We start from the raw sequence: 16,880 nt of genomic DNA, 5'->3' as shown, positions 1-16,880 counted from the left end.
TAAGCTATGAAAATATTTTTAGTTGACTTTTAAAAATAGTCAACCCTTTTTTTAAAAAGTCAAATCATTTTCCAAACTCATTTGGATTTAAATATAACTACATAAATACTTTAATATGTTTATGAAAATCCTTTAAAATTGTGGGGGATTACAGAGTAAGATAAAAATTATAGGAATTTTTTTTGGAATAAAAGTCCTGAGTTTGGTTTGACAAATCTTATTAGTTGGGATAGAATTTGTATTCCTAAAAAGTATGGAGGCTTATGGTTTCTAAAGTGAATGTTAATAATGTAACTTTACAATTGAAGTTATTATCGAAAATTGTAAATAATTCTATTGATATATGGGTTGAGCTTATCTCTAAAAAGTATCTTAAGGGATATTCAATTTTTGAGTATTTTTCTTCTAGTAATTGTTCATGACAATGCAAAAATTTAATGTTTGTTAGAGATATTTTAAGAAAGGTTCTTGTTGGATTGTTAACTCTGAAAGTAATATTTCTTTTTGGGATGAAAATTGGGTGTTCCTATATCCCATTTTGTTTATTTGTACTTTGGTGGTTGAATGGAACATATTAAGGTATGTAGGGTTATTAATGAGTATAAAAAATGGGATAAGACTTTATTGGCGGATGTAGTCCCTGATGATGTTTGTTAGGCTATTTTTGGTATTTTTCTTTCGTCTTCATCTGAGGATGATTATCTTGTTTGGGGCTTACTCCAAATGGAGAGTATTCTATGAAATTTGGCGCTTTGTTGGTGCAAGGTTTAGCAATTTCCCGTCTCGAAAATCTTTTATTTGGCTTTGGAAGTTCCCTATTCCTCCTAAAATAAAATAAAAAATTTATGAAAAGTTTGCCAGGATTATTTGCCTACTAAAATTAGGCTCCAAAAAATTTCATAGATTCTTCTTCAGAAATGTTGTTTTTGTAATTTTCACTCGGAGGATGTGAATCATCTTTTATTTAGTCTTTTTACTCAAGATGTGATAACGGTGCTTCATGATTTATTTGGTTGGTCTTTTCTTCCAAGTGCCTTTCTCAGATAATGTTATTGATAGTTTAAACCATGTTAGATATGTGTGTTCTACTTAAGATCTTCTTCATTTTTGTTTATATGGTGGTTTGTGTGGTTCCAACGCAATAAAATCATTTTTCAAGAGGTTGTTTCTAATTATGTTGGGTTATTCGATTTCAAAGTTTGTTAAAGTTTGGAAGTGTTCTCATCTGACTGAGGATGTTTGTGATGTTGCTTCTTCTCGGGGTAAGTAGACTCTTGTGTGTATGGGTAATATTGCTGGAAACCCCCCCCCCCTTCGAACATGTGGTTTAAGCTTAATTTTGATGGCTTCAAATTGGAGAATGGTCAAGCGTCGTTTGGTTTCACTATCCGAAATCATTTGGGTGATTTTTGTCTTTTGGGGGCAATGACGTTATCTTCAGATTGCTTCATTGTTAAGGCAGAGGCTTGAGGGCTTTGAGAAGTTGTTAGGGCAACTCAGTTTTTTAGTGTTAACTTTTTATTTTTGCCCGGGCGATGCTTCGGGTCAGTTACAATAAAACAATGTTATTATTTTCAAATTTCATAATTTATTATGCTACTTTTCGTATTTGTTATCCATTAATAAATTGAAAAATTCATGTTACGACGTGAAAAGTAAAAAAGAATTGAAAGGTTTGAGTTTGAAAACAATACCTAAAAGGAATTGTTGCAAGAGAATATGATATCAATATTCTCTTGTAATTTACGTAATAAGAGTTAGAGATTTATATATTTGTTTGAGTCTTTTTGGTTAATTATAATTATTACAAAAATTTATCATATTTTATTTGAAATATTGGACAACAAAGTCATAGTATATTGATGATTAAGCTCTTACTTTTCATTTCAAAAGTCACGTGTTCGATACCTTGCACTTACACATTTTTTTTAAAAGTGAGGAGTACACATAGACATAAAACATTTGCATTAGAAATGTGAGGAGAGTGCCACGTGGCACATAGACTTTTTTCGCACGCTTTTTTAATATATTTGTATAGATTCTCTTGTTGAAGGGGATAATTTGGTTATTATCAACTCTATTCGACAATGTTGGAAGATTCCTTAGGAAATTAGCTTTTTGATTGTGGATAATTTGAAGGAGCTAAAAAAGTTTCAAGAGGCGTCTATTAATCATTGCTATCGTCGATCAAAAAGCTAATCAAGTGGCAGACATTATGGCTCATAGGAGTCATTGATGCCCCTTCGCTTTTGTATTGGTTTTCTTCTAATTTGTTTTCTACCATCATTTGAAAAGATGTTGTAAACTAATCCTATACTAGGGGTCACTCTTGGTTTGTTTCTCCTTAACCAAAAAAAAAAAAGAAAAAAAACAGATGGAAACACAGTAGAACAATGATATGCTATGAGATGAAGAGTGGAGCAGCGAAAATCATCCAGAGGTGGAGACGACTTAATATCCTTACATTTTCCAGGATTAATGAACAAGCTGTTGAGAAAACCAATAGACATTTTGAATTTGGGAAATATTATAATGGTCCTCTTATATTAAATAAGTTAGTAGATAAAAACTAAGATGAGTTTATCAGCACAGCGGACTGAATGCGTTACTTGACAACATTACGCTGCCTTCCGTCTGGAATCGCAAAAAGAACCATTGGCTTTGAGTGTCTCAAATATGGAACATCACATCTGAAGTAACCCTTTCTTTCCAATTGTATGATGTCTCCCGATTTCAAATTCCGCATGTTTGAGTCCCCGAGTGCCAAGGTGTCCTTTCTGGTGACAGGATTAAGTGTCTTGAGAAAATCTTCCTCATCTTGCATCTTTTCCTCATTTCCTTTCTTTTTGTTGTTTTTGACCTGAGGTAGAGAGGAAATGAATTCAGTCAAGATACAAATGACAGAAGAAAAATAAATAAATAATAACCAATTTGAGAGACTGGTTATCTAGCAAGTACCAGCTTCTCCTTCGTAATGAGATAATCAAACTCCACAAGTTGAAGCCTGACTAATTCATCCATCTCAGGAAGCCATGTCAGCCTCAGCTTCGTTGCTTTAACAGATCCTTCAAGATGCAATACTCCTATTAACTGCACAATAGTGCCTGTCTCATCCCTCTTCATCTCTTTAATGATGGCGTTTCCCCAATCCATTAAAGTCACCTCGTCATTAAGAGAGATGCTTAAAGCATCAACATAGTCAATCCATACATTTTTGGTATAATATATGCATTTATCTCCTGTATCTTTCAACTTTTTATGCCGAGGTAGAATGCGCACAAAAGGCTCCACTGGGCCATCAATTAAGGAAATTATAACACGACGATCCTCAAGCACAGCAGTATGTCTAGGACAAACAGGATCAATAATCCTTTTATTTATGGACCACAATTTGTCCCATTCCATCATATTTTGATTTGTGGAAGCCCGCTGCAGTACAAGAAAAGAAAAGGCTTGAAACTTGCATAGATTACACTAACGTATAACAGCATTTCAGTCAATACAACACAGCTTTCCGCAGAACAAAATAAAAGTAACACAAGTTATACCTGCTCACGTATGAATTGGGCCAATGCCTCGATCTTAAGACCTCTACGCACCATCCCTTGCACAGTTGGCAAACGAGGATCATCCCATCCCTCAACTCTTCCGTTTTGCACAAACCACAGAAGCTTACGCTTGCTTAAAAGTGTATAGACCATATTCAATCTGCTAAATTCATAAAAACAAACTTCTCTAACTCCCATATCCTTCTGGATCAAGTGATACTGAGCATCACGGTCACGATATTCATTTGACCTAAGTGCATGTGTTACGCCTTCCAAAGCATCTACAAACGGACTTGCAAAGTTATAGGTTGGGTAAACCTTATATTTGGATCCAACCCGATGATGAGGAACTAGATTGCATCTGTAATAAACCGGGTCTCTAAGACATTTGTTTGGATTCTGGAAGTCTATCTTACCCCTAAGGCAACACTTAATGCCTCTTTCAGATCCTGCAATCATTTCCTTCCACAATTCTAAGTTCTTACTTAGAGTATTACCCCTGCACTTTGATTCAACCCCTTCATCCCTTTCTGTCCTCATTTGCTCTACTGGTGTATCATCCACATAGGCTTTACCCTCACGGATTAATTTCTCAGCCATCTCCATCAACCGAGGAAAGTAATCAGATGTGTAAGTTATAACTTCATAAACAAGGCCGAGACTATCAATATCTTTGAGAAGACTCTGCACAAACTCGTCGCTTTCTTTAGCTGGATTTGTGTCATCCAAACGAACAATTAGGCGGCCTTCATACTTATCAGCAAAATACTTATTTAGTAAGGCTGCTTTTGAATGCCCTATGTGCAAATATCCATTGGGCTCAGGTGCGAATCGCAGACAAACCTTCCCAACTTCGGCATTAGGAAGATCAATTTCAGGCAAGCTAGAGCTAGGTGTGTTAGTCTTCTCACTAGTGACACCATTTGAATAAATTCCGGATAAACTTTTAGAATTTGAATCTGTTGAAATTCCCGTGCTTGGCTTTCTATTTCCTACAACCATTCTCAGAACCTGATTCAAGGATGTAGCATATTCATGCATCAACGAGTTGTACCAGCGCACAAGATTCTTGTACTTTTTAGATCTCATCAAGCTTCCCCACCTTTGACTAGTTTCTGTAGGAAGCAAATAGTAGTTGATGTGAACAACAAATAATACATAGTTATTTTTACTTACAACAACATTAATAACAATTATGGATAATGCAAAGAATCCAGCATCTCTCCTAATGTTGTTTAACTTAAAAGAGAATGATCATATTATGTGGTGTTCTTGCTCAAGCTACTGCAGTCTGCAGAGCATGAATGTGTTATGTTTTCATGTTTGGGCCCAGCTTTTGAGGTATTGTTGCAGTTTATGTAATGTTCACATTAAGTATGTTCAAACACTATGCAGTCTCCTTGCAGTGGTTACTATACTCTAGAAATTGCTCTTGGTTTTATTTGTTTGTTTCCGTATTTTTGTGTGGAGAGTTGTGATCGTTAGAAGGCATTTTTTTGTTGTTACATGCTCAAGTAATTTCATAGGATGTGTGCTATCTCCTCTGTTAGTTAATAAAAATTGGTATAAAATAATTGAGTATGAGCTATACAACAAAAACGTATCTTTGCAAAGTAGAATTAGAACTTTTGTACACAAGAATATGCAAATGAACTTTTGGAAAACGTGTAAATCAAAACAATACAAGGCAGCATTATTTCAGAGAACACATCCAATTTCATGGTCAAATATTTATAATCGTAGAATCTTACCTGAAAGAGCTGACCATAAGGCTAGATCTGCAATTGATAAATCACAACCGACCAAAAAGGATGACGTGGAGAGAAAAGTATCTACAAAGCTGCAAGCTACTTCAAATTTAGAGGCTTGATAGAAGATGGGTATATAGTCTAGCCACTCATCAACCTAAACATAGACATACAAAAACAGGAAATATTAGCATTGAAATAGAATTGAAGCTATAGACTTTACGAGAAATGCTTAAATCAGAACCATCTTCAAATTTTTTTGTTCAGAACAATTTTTGGTGGTATATTCAAAGACAGCAATAGTACATTTACTACAAAAAGGTAGTATATTGATGAAAACAAGTAATGAGTGATGCTTTTCGGTCCCAATAGTTTACTACTTTTTAGACAAGAATTACTGCTTTTTTTATGATCTGAACAAAAACATATGTAGATCAGTTCTTACCTGGCAAAGCTCAAACTTTTCAGGGAAGAAGAAGGGAAATTCAAGTGAGGGAAGAGAAGGAAGAGGAATGAAACGGGAAGGTATAAAATACAGTATAAAAATATGTATTTAGGGCCTAGTAGGCGTAGCAACACTCTTTTTTTATTTTTCTGAACAAAAATATATGTACATCAGTTCTTACTTGCCTGGAAAATCAAGTGAAATCAGCTACCTGTCCAGACTGGAAAACACCCTTGCCATAAAGGTTCATTCTTCGTCCAATATATCGCAGAATAATAAATGTTCCTTCAATCTTCGATCTAAATTACATCAAAATATTCATAATAACCGAGATTAAAACAACATAGTATGAATATGAATAGTATGAAATAACAAAATTCAATATTTACCCATCTGGCAATATAAACGAGGGAGCACTGGAGGATGGGAGTGAATCCATCATTGAAATTCTCCTAATACTACAAGCAGCAATGACGGGGAGGGGAGGATTATCAACCGCATACAAAAGCTTCATCTCCATTGCTCCAAAATTTTCGCCTTACAAAACATGCGACCAACGATCATTTATTTAATTTATAATAAAGATAACATTTTGGAATAAAAAAACCCCCAAAATCTGGATTTTTCTGAAAATAAATTCTTACTCGAATATCTAATGGTATACTAAAATGTATATATCTTAAAAACTTACAAAAGTAAAATTAGTCTTCCTTCAACTTTTCGAAATTGGCAAAGAAATCTTTCCTCGAAAAGTTCCCTCTAGGGTTTCTCCTTAGGAGGGGTTTTTCTCTCTAGGGTTTCTCCTTAGGCAGGCCCGTTCCTGATAATTTATGGGCCCTAGACAGACTTGAAAATAAAGTCGATCCTAATATTTTATAGGTCATATAATTAAAGCTTTCGTACCTAAAACTATAATCTATATTTTGTTAATGACACGAATAAAAAAGAAGCACATAATATTATTAAAAATTGCACAAAAATAGCACAATTTAATTTAAGGTATTTACGCTTTACGAAAATTTGATTTGATTAAAAGTATCTCTCATAATATGGTAAACAAAAATAATAAAATTATACCGTTGGATCCGTCTTGAAAAATATTATAATAATATTTTTAAAAAAAATATTTTATCAATATAAATTGAGAGTAATTAACTGTCAAAGTCTGACCTCGAACATCATACGTATCTTATATTTTGAAATGGAGGGATATTTTTCATGATGTTCAAAATTTGAAATTTGGAAATAGAAAATTTAGAATTTTGGTAATCAAAAACTAAATTGGAGAAGTCAAACAATTTTCATTGAACATCATTGGAACTTTGGAAGTAGTGAAATAAATGGATGATTTGTGGATTGAAGCACTAATTATTGAAGTAGTTATGAAGTTTGACAACGGGAATATGGAAGAATATGTGCAGCAATTAGGGAAACTGATCATAGTTAATTTTTTTGGGCCCCACACAATCGTGGGCCCTGGGCGGTGGCACTCCCCGCCTACCCTCAAAACCGGGCCTGTCCTTAGGAGGGTTTTTTCCTAGCCTCCGTCGCTAGGTTTTTCTTCTTTTTTGAAGGTTTTTCCTTCATTCTTTCTTCTTTCTCTTTGGCCATGTTTGGCAAATAGAGTTTAGAGTTTAGCTGTTAGAGTTTAGAGTTTGCTATTAGAGTTTTAACTTTCTGTTCAGCAGATTTGACTGCTGATTTGACAACTTTTTTTTATAAATGTGTTTGGTAAAAATTAACTAATTACTAAGGGCCTATTCTCCCCAGCTTATTTTCAGTTCACTTTAGTTCAGTTCAGCTCCAATAAGTTCAGTTCAGTTCAGCTCCAATAAGTTCAGTTCAGCTCCATTCTTTTATAACCATTTGTTAAATTATTATTATTATGTGGTATAATTTATTTACTAATTACTCTTATTATTATTATTATAATAATAATTAATATTATTATTATTATCATTATTATTATTATTATTATTTAAATATATATCATTACTATTAAGTATTATTATTATTGTTGTTTCTATATATTATTTTATTTATTATAGCTTTACTCATTATTATTACTATTATTATTAGGATGAACATAGTTTAGGTCAAAGCACAAGTAAACCCACTTTTTTTAGCCCATAAACCAATCAAATTGCGTCAAGACGTTTTATGATGTAATTTTCGCAGTCCAACCCAATCATTATTTTTATTACTAAATATTTTTATACTAAAAATCTAATTATTAAAATAGTAATATTAATTTACTTCTTAGATATTATTGTTATTATATATCATCATGAAGTATTAATATATTCATATAAATAATATAAATAATTATTATTAATTATCATTATTATCATTAATTATTATTATTATCATTAATTTTGATATTAATATTATTTATTTATAACTATCATTATAAATATCCAAAATATACTATATTATTATTATTCATTATTATTACTTATCATTATAATTATTATTTAATATTCATATTATTATTGTTTAATATATTATTTATATATTTATTACATTCAATTTAATTCAATTTAGTTTAATTCAATTCAAGTCAATTCAATTCAATTCAATTCAGTTCAGTTGAGTTCAGTCCAGTTCAATTCAGTTCAGCTCCAATAAGTTCAGTTCAGCTCCAATAAGTTCAGTTCAATTCAGCTCAAATAAGTTCAGTTCAGTTCAGCTGTTTTATGCCGAAGAGAACAGGCCTAAAAGCTTATTGCCATTTGTTTGTGTAAAATGACATTTATAGACATTTTAATACATATGTGTAGTATTATTATTAGAGGCAAAAAAATTCATTAAACATGTTTCTACCTAATGCTCTAAAGAAAAAGCTCCTAATATGAGCTTTTTCATTTTGAGAGTTTTCATTCCAAAACCCTCTATAAAACTCTCTTTTACCAAACACCCCTATTAGAGTTTTTGACTAGTCAAAACTCTAAAAGTGGTACAAACCTCTCTTTTTGCTCCAAAACTCTAATTGCCAAATACCCCATTTGTTTTTTCATCACTTTTCTTCTTGGTCTCAATTGTGAATCTTTGTAGGGGATTCCACTTATGTTCGTACCGGTGGTAAGCCCCAAAAACCTTTTTAATTGCTTCCAATAAGTATATCCCATCATTAAGATGGTATTTATTTTAAGATGTTCTATTTATTTTTTTTGTTCGTCTAATGAAGAAGGAAGATCTAACAATTACTATTCTCTGTAAGAATCTAGAAGACCACGTAAGTATTATCACCCAAACGACTATGCATCAGCGGAAGTTAAGCCGAATCAGGGCGAACTCACAGATTATATTGCTTCAGATGAAGTTTTTTATTAAGGCTATTTTTTATCAAATCTGCGATGTATCTAAACCTAAGGTGCTATATACCTATGTTGGAATTTTCGATTTTTCAGGAATTGATTGTAAGTGTCGTTTGGCTATCCCTTATCAATGAAATTATTTTTCTTCCCGTCAAAAAAAAAAGAAGCTTGTGGATGGATATGAAGATGAATGTGGCTTCAGAGATTTAATTTCCCTTGTAATCGCGCAAACATTAGGTTATTATTTGTTGTACCACGTACCCGCGGCACCCCCAAAATATGATAATGGCAAAACTCAAGAATTATATGAAATATGTATATATATATATATATTATATATATATATATATATATTATATATATATATATATATATATATATATATAATATATATATATATATATATATATATATATATAAAGCTAGAAAAATTTGCCTATGTATCATGTTTTCAATGAATTCGCCAACATGTCATCTTCTCATGCTATTCTACAGTTGAGCTGCCACATGTAAGATGTTTGAGAGATATTGCTAACGTGTCGCTTACACATAAATCTTAAGTGTGTGCAAATCTTAATAGCTAGGAAATTGCAATCATGATATCAATCATAATCATTTATATTAGGAAAGTCAAATATAAATTGTTTATTCCAAGCAAAGAATCATATGCGAAAATCAAGGCTAATTACTTTGATTGAAATCACAATCAATGTGTGATTGATTCATCTAACAAATCACAAATAATTGCCTATTGTAAATCCTTCATCTAACATGTTACGTAGTATGAAACTAGTTATTAAATACAACAACTCCCAACTTCAGGTTCTTAATTTGGAGACTTGTGCAACAATGATTGGACCCGGATCCTGATTCTGAACTCCGATCAACAACCTGCAAAAAGGGACCACCCTGGGGGTTTGGGTGGTATTTCCCCCTCCGATGCTTAAGTCAGATATCAGAGATGTGAAGGAACTTTTAGAGAGAGAAAGTAGAGAGAGAGGGAGAGAGAGTTTATGGCAGAATAACAGTACTATGCTCTGAAAAAATGTATCTTTCCCCTGATTTTAAGGACTATTTATACTGTTTGAAATGACTGTTGTACCTTGATGTCACCCTAATTTGAGAGCATCTGATTGGCTGAGCAGTAAAATGGTGACACGTGGCAAGTACTGATTGGTTAGTACACCTAACCTTTATACAGGAGTATAAGCGGTTTTAGCTGGGCCTAAGTACAGATTTGGGCCATAAGAGTGGTTTTAGTACAACTTTCTCCTCAGAAAAGTGTACTTTAGCCCACATAATCTTTTGACCCATGTACTTTATTTTCATTAACATGTGCCACATGTATGGCTAGGATGAAGACACGTGTCATCTTGGTAGCCCTTGATTTTTAGGCTACAACATAACAAATCACAAAATAAAACCAAAATAGCTGTTATCACAACTAAACCAAAAAAATATCATTTTTTTTTTCTTAGGCCACAATACTTATAAAGTTCCAATTAAAAAAGATTTCACAAATCCCTGAGTTTATACACAGTGGCCAACATTTCCCAAAAAAATCAAGAGATCTCTTCATAGAGAAGATAGAGCGACATGAGGACAGAGAGAATCCTCATGATGATATTGCATTAAGTTTACTGAATTTCAAAAAAAACGTCCAGGGATAGTTTTTATTCTTACCTAAAATATTTAACTAATAAAAGGTAACTTACTGCTTACAATATAAATACTCCTTATAATTAGTGTTACCACAAATGCATCACTATAAAACTCATTAGTCATCACTATAAAACTAATTAGTGTTTCCTTCCATTAAGTTCTTGGTAAGGGGTCAAAATCTAAATAATTAAGAAAAACTAAATCAATAAGATAATGGATGAAGAGACAACAAGGTTGAATCATGCTAAAAGGAAGGAAGTAATAGCTACAAAACATGCTAGAAACAGACACAATGAGAAAGGTAAGACATTATATATACTTATATGGTTTTATTTCCACCAATTATAAGACATTATATATACTTATATGGTTTTATTTCCACCAATTATTATGCAATATCTAAATCATCTATTGGTAATATGATCAATAAAATAATAAATGTCGGAAAAAATTAATGAAAAATACATCATCGACCAACCAAAAAGATAACTAAACTAATCTATTAAGACTAACAATTTGAGTTACCCAATGTCATCGGTGAAAAAAAAAATCAACATTAATAAATAAGAAAAAAAATAACATAGATCTCAGAAATACATCTTTGACAATATCATCAACAAAATAATAGCAGTACATAAGATTGTTATTTTATAAACTTGATTTATATATGAATTAAATATACAAATGAATTAGAATATGATTTTTTACCGTGGTCTATAATTTCTGAAATTTATTTTGAAAAAAATAAATATGTGAACCGATTCTTAAATATTGTAACATGATAACTATTGGTTAAAAATTAAAAAATCAAATTTTGTTACATGCAAATTCATAACCAAAATAAAATGTGGTTGTTATTTTATAAACTTGATTTATATATGAATTAATTATACAAATGAATTAGGATTTTTTTACCATGGTCTTTCATTTATGAAATTTATTTTGAAAAAAATAAATATGTGAACGGGTTCTTAAATATTGTAACATGATAAGTATTGGTTAAAAATTAAAAAATCAAATTTTGTTACATGCAAATTCATAACCAAAATAAATTGTGGTTGTTATTTTATAAACTTGATTTATATATGAATTAAATATACAAATGAATTAGAATATGATTTTTTTTAGCGTGGTCTTTCATTTCTTAAAATGTAGACGTTTTTTTTTAAATTGTGAAACTGTGTAAAATTTATTTGTTAATATTTAAAAAAACAAATTTAGTTACATGCAAATTCATAACCAAAAAAAATTGTGGTTGTTATATTATAAATTTGATTTATATATGAATTAAATTATAATATTCAAATTAATCATGATACGTGAGATTTGATTAACTGATATGTGAATTATGCATGCATTATGTTTATTATCTTCTATATAACGTAAACTTTAATGTTAGTAAGAAAATGAAAGATAAAACTTACTTTTTTGGGAGGTACTTGGAACATATATTGGATCTCATTGATATTACCTCCATTTTCCCTTGCTTGCCATTAAGTGAACAATCCTCCACCATAACCAACATGCATGTTGTTTTATACTCTTGGTGATGAATATATCTTCAATTTTTTTGCCATTGATGCAACTTTTGTTTGCTTTCTATCTTTTTTAGAGAATTTCTATTTGCTTCACCCTTTGAAACTTGAATTGCATGCCTTCATTGTTTAGAAAATAACAAATTTGCGTTCTTCAAATTATGGGGAAAACAAATTTAAATTCACCAATTGAAATTTTAGATTTTGGGAGAAGAAGAGCCATTATTGGGTTGTGAAGATTCTTGAATGTGAAGAAGTAAAGAGAAGAATAGGTGTTTTTTGATAGGAAGAAATGTGTGAAAATAGAGATTGGTTAAGCAACAAATGATAAACCACTTTGTCATTATTGGGTTGTGATATATTGCAATTGGGTGAAGCATATGGGCTAAACATAAATGTGATTGAAAGTATACGTGGAAATGGGTTAAGCAAAAGGGTACATGTTCTTCCGAAAATATGAAAGAGAATGGAACTCCATTCAATTGTATTTCTTATAACAACCAATGTAATTCATATTATTATAGCTTTTTTATTTCTTTTTCGACGGTTAACCTTCAGCAACTATGAAAACACATAATCGAGGTATAAGTACTAATATGCAGCATTTTTTAACACAAATGACATGTTCTCTTTTCATCAAATTAACCTAATACCTTAAAATCTCATATTAAATATGTCTTAACTAATTCATTTACAAATAGACCATTTTAAGGAATTCGAAGTTAAAAGTATCAATGCCTAGCATTGTTAAAATATTGCATATATTACTTTTATTTGTTGATATATAGATGAATTTCGTATATATTTGTATTGTCTAATTTTTATTGTATAATTTGTATTATAGTTGTCGATAATAAAATATAACTATATAGTAATTATATAGTTCATTGAGCTGTATAGTAAGACACCTGTTATACTGAAAATACGATAGAAAACAAATTCATTAAGTTGTATTTCTTCTAATATCAAAAGTAATTTCACATAATATTACTATTATAATATAGATGACAATACATATATTAATATTTGCTCTATATTTTTTTAAAACCCTTTCTAATATTTAAACCGTGCAAACTGATAATATTGTACTACTTATAAAGTACTTTGTGATCAAAAGATCACAATAACTTATAATTATTTATTATTTAAGCATTCCTTTTAATTTAATGATACATATAATTTATTATAAGTTACTAGGTTTTGACCCATGCAAAATGCACGGAATTTTTTATATTTATAAATTTTGTGATTTTATGAAGTTTCTCCCAAAATCATGGGGTGAATATTAGATCGTGATTTAAACTTTTTATAATCATATCATTTATGAGAAATATTTTAAAACTGACTCATAACCCGTGCGTTCAATGACTGATGTAATTAATATTATCGTGCGACGTTGACTGAAAAAGTATTTTCTTTACCCATTCCTTCACCTTGAGGACCAAATAAAATCACAGTTCGCTCCATTATTGGGATTCAATCATGCAACCACTTCTTTTCCCACTTTTTGCCATCCCTACTTTCCACAGCTCCTCTCACCCCCACTCTTTTGTTGTCTTGAGATCCCGTGATCTTTATCACAAATAAAATTTCAAACCCTAATGCTGGTAACTCTTGATATGACTAAGTAACCCGTGCAAATTACAAACCAAAAATGGAGATTTAAAACATAGCTAGAATTGTTATATTTAATTGAACCTTTCTCCTGAATTTGGGCAATATCATATTTAAATAAAATGGAGATTTATTCGAAAAAATGCTACATCCGATCAATCGAATCTTATGATATTAAAGAAAAAAGTTCCCATTCAATACCAGATTATTCGAAAAAAGTTATCCAAAAGTTTGACCACAGATTCATCGAACACATTTGATATTTTCGAAAATGGAGAAAAAATGAATTTGATTGTGTTTTTATCCATTGATGTTGGATGTGTGAGATTTAGATGTTATCTACATAAGTTTTTTATATGAAGATGATGATTCACTTTCTATATGTTTAAATTGAGATGGAAAAAGATAGAATTTGTATGGCAGTGAAAACTGAGAGTTCTAAGGGCCTGTTCTCTTTGGCATAAAACAGCTGAACTGAACTGAACTGAACTGAACTGAATTGAACTGAAATGAACTGAACTTAATTGAATTGAACTGAATTGAATTGAATTAAATTAAATTGAATTAAACTGAATGTAATAAATATATAAATTATATTTTAAACAATAATAATATGAATATTAAATAATAATTATAATGATAAGTAATAATAATGAATAATAATAATAGTATTTTGGATATTTTTAAATGATAGTTATAAATAAATAATATTAATAATCATAAAATTAATAATAATAGTAATAATTAAAGATAATAATGATATATAATAACAATAATATTTAAAAAGTAAATTAATATTACTATTTTAATAATTAGATTTAATATTATAAAAATATTTAGTAATAAAAATAATGATTAGATTGGACCGCGAAAATTACATCATAAACCGTCTTGACGCGATTTGATTAGTTTATGGGCTAAAAAAAGTGGGTTTATTTGTGCTTTGACCTAACCATGTTCTTCCTAATAATAATAGTAATACTAATGAGTAAAGCTATAATAAACAAAATAATATATAGAAACAACAATAATAATAATACTTAATAGTAATGATATATATTTAAATAATAATAATAATAATAATCATAATAATGATGATAATAATAATAATAATAATAATAATAATAATAATAATAATAATAAGAGTAAAAAATTAGCAAAATAAATTATACCAACATAATAATAGTATTTAACAAAATGGTTATAAAAGAATGGAGCTGAACTGAACTGATATGAACTGAACTGAACCGAACCGAACTGAACTGATTGGAGCTGAACTGAACTGAACTTATTGGAGCTGAACTGAACTGAACTGAACTAAAAATAAGCTGGGGAGAACAAGCCCTAAGCAAGGGTTTGTTACAGTTTGGAACTTCATTAGCAAATTAACTTAGATTTTGTTAAGATTATATTCGGCTTCTAGATAGAAGTAAGATTCTATGCACCTCTCTTAGAATTTAAAGCTTGTAAGTTTCATACTATTTGACCCATTTTTTTATTTATTTTGGAAATTAAAATATAAAATAAATTGTATTATCAATTATTTGTTACATGCACAATTCACCCTTTTTTCATTTTTATTGCGAGTTTGTGATTAGCTCACTAACCCAGGTCAATAATACTTTATCCAAATGAACGGTAATATATAGAAATAAAATTCAATTTATATGTGAAAATATATTATATGACATTTTATCTTTTCTTTGAGATGAACACCTAGAAATTATGAGCTCTCGAATTTCATATGTATGGTAATATTATTTTTTTTAGTTGTGATTCGGTTGTTGTGAATAAACTGAACAAATATACTTCCCCCGTTTCAAAGTACTCGCTACACTTTGACTTTAACGCTTGTCGATGCACTACTTTGACTACTACTATCTTTAATTATGTATTAGAGTAAAGTATAAAATTTTGATTTTCTGAAAATATACATTGAGACAAATCCAGCAACATACATCTTACATTATAACATTTGATTTTATCTAATAGTAAATAATGCATGGCCTCATTCATGAATAGTGTAATTTTCAAAGTGTAGCGAGTAATTCGAAACGGAAGAAGTATATGACTTATAAACTTCACAAAGATACAACTACACTAAAATTATGGACAATAAATATTACATAAGTTCTATATGTAATTTTAATCTTTAACCTTACATAGAGATGCCATGCAATTACCAGTTAAGATAGCATATTCCTAGCGTAATTTAAAAATTGTGATGTGATATTTTGTACAATGAAAGGGGTCCCAATGTCCCATTGTTATTATACTAAACTTTAAGACATCTATCTCATGCTTGTTGTTACAATTAGGCTACCCTCCTTTAAGTTTTACAAACCTCATGAAGTAAAAGTTAACTTTTGTTGAGAATTTGTTATCTTTTCTTATCTATTTATATATTGGCTAATCCGTTTTATAGTTGATAGTTTAATATTAGGTGTTAGTACATAAGATGTTTATTCTTTTGTGCAAGCTAAGTGTTAGTACATAAGATGTTTATTCTTTTATGCAAGCTAAGTGTTACTCCCTCCGTTTCATATTAATCTACACACTTTGACATTTTACACTATTCACAAATTACACTTTGACTCTCATTTGTGATTTATACGTGAATAAAAACATAGTCATGTGAGATCTTGTTAGATTCGTCTTAGTATGTATTTTATTAATATGTACTTTTTATAATTTTTACAAATACAAAACTAAAGATATATGTTTTCAAAGTTTTACATTGGCATGCGTGAAAAGTGTAAGTGTGTAGATTAAAATGAAACGGAGGGAGTAATACATAAGATGTTTCTTTTTTGTGTTATACATGAGGTGCTAATATCAATTATTATTGATTTTATCGTGGATCGTGTTTTGTATTGCTAATCACATTGTAACTCACTAATAATAATTATCATTTTATGGGATACATCGTAGTCTTCGTAATATGACGACCCACTATTTTATAGTTTGCAATGAACTTATAATTTTGATGGTATGAATATGTGGTCAATGAT

The 16,880-nt window shown here is 30.2% G+C and overlaps 1 protein-coding gene across 1 annotated transcript; it reads right to left on the bottom strand.

Annotated features, from left to right (window-relative positions):
• Positions 1–1,947: 1,947 nt before the first annotated feature.
• Positions 1,948–6,261, bottom strand: LOC104901478 (glutamate--tRNA ligase, cytoplasmic-like). The gene is made up of 6 exons (XM_010689068.3): positions 6,131–6,261; positions 5,953–6,040; positions 5,300–5,453; positions 3,549–4,663; positions 2,959–3,429; positions 1,948–2,830 (listed from the first exon to the last, which is right to left on the bottom strand). The coding sequence occupies exons 1-6, from the start codon at positions 6,259–6,261 to the stop codon at positions 2,606–2,608; spliced, it is 2,184 nt and encodes a 727-aa protein (XP_010687370.1). The 3' UTR covers positions 1,948–2,605.
• Positions 6,262–16,880: the final 10,619 nt, after the last annotated feature.

The sequence above is a fragment of the Beta vulgaris genome, chromosome 8 (assembly GCF_026745355.1).
Source record: "Beta vulgaris subsp. vulgaris cultivar EL10 chromosome 8, EL10.2, whole genome shotgun sequence".
NCBI classification, from domain to species: Eukaryota; Viridiplantae; Streptophyta; class Magnoliopsida; order Caryophyllales; family Amaranthaceae; genus Beta; species Beta vulgaris.
This window is presented reverse-complemented; position numbering and strand designations above follow the sequence as displayed.

Bases quoted from the DNA above. Each gene is read 5' to 3' on its own strand.
- LOC104901478 (XM_010689068.3), bottom strand. From the start codon at position 6,261: ATGGAGATGAAGCTTTTGTATGCGGTTGATAATCCTCCCCTCCCCGTC. The intron at 6,041-6,130 runs GTAAATATTGAA...GATGTAATTTAG, and splicing joins TCGTTTATATTGCCAGATGG to ATCGAAGATTGAAGGAACAT. The intron at 2,831-2,958 runs GTACTTGCTAGA...AAAGGAAATGAG, and splicing joins TCATTACGAAGGAGAAGCTG to GAAAAGATGCAAGATGAGGA.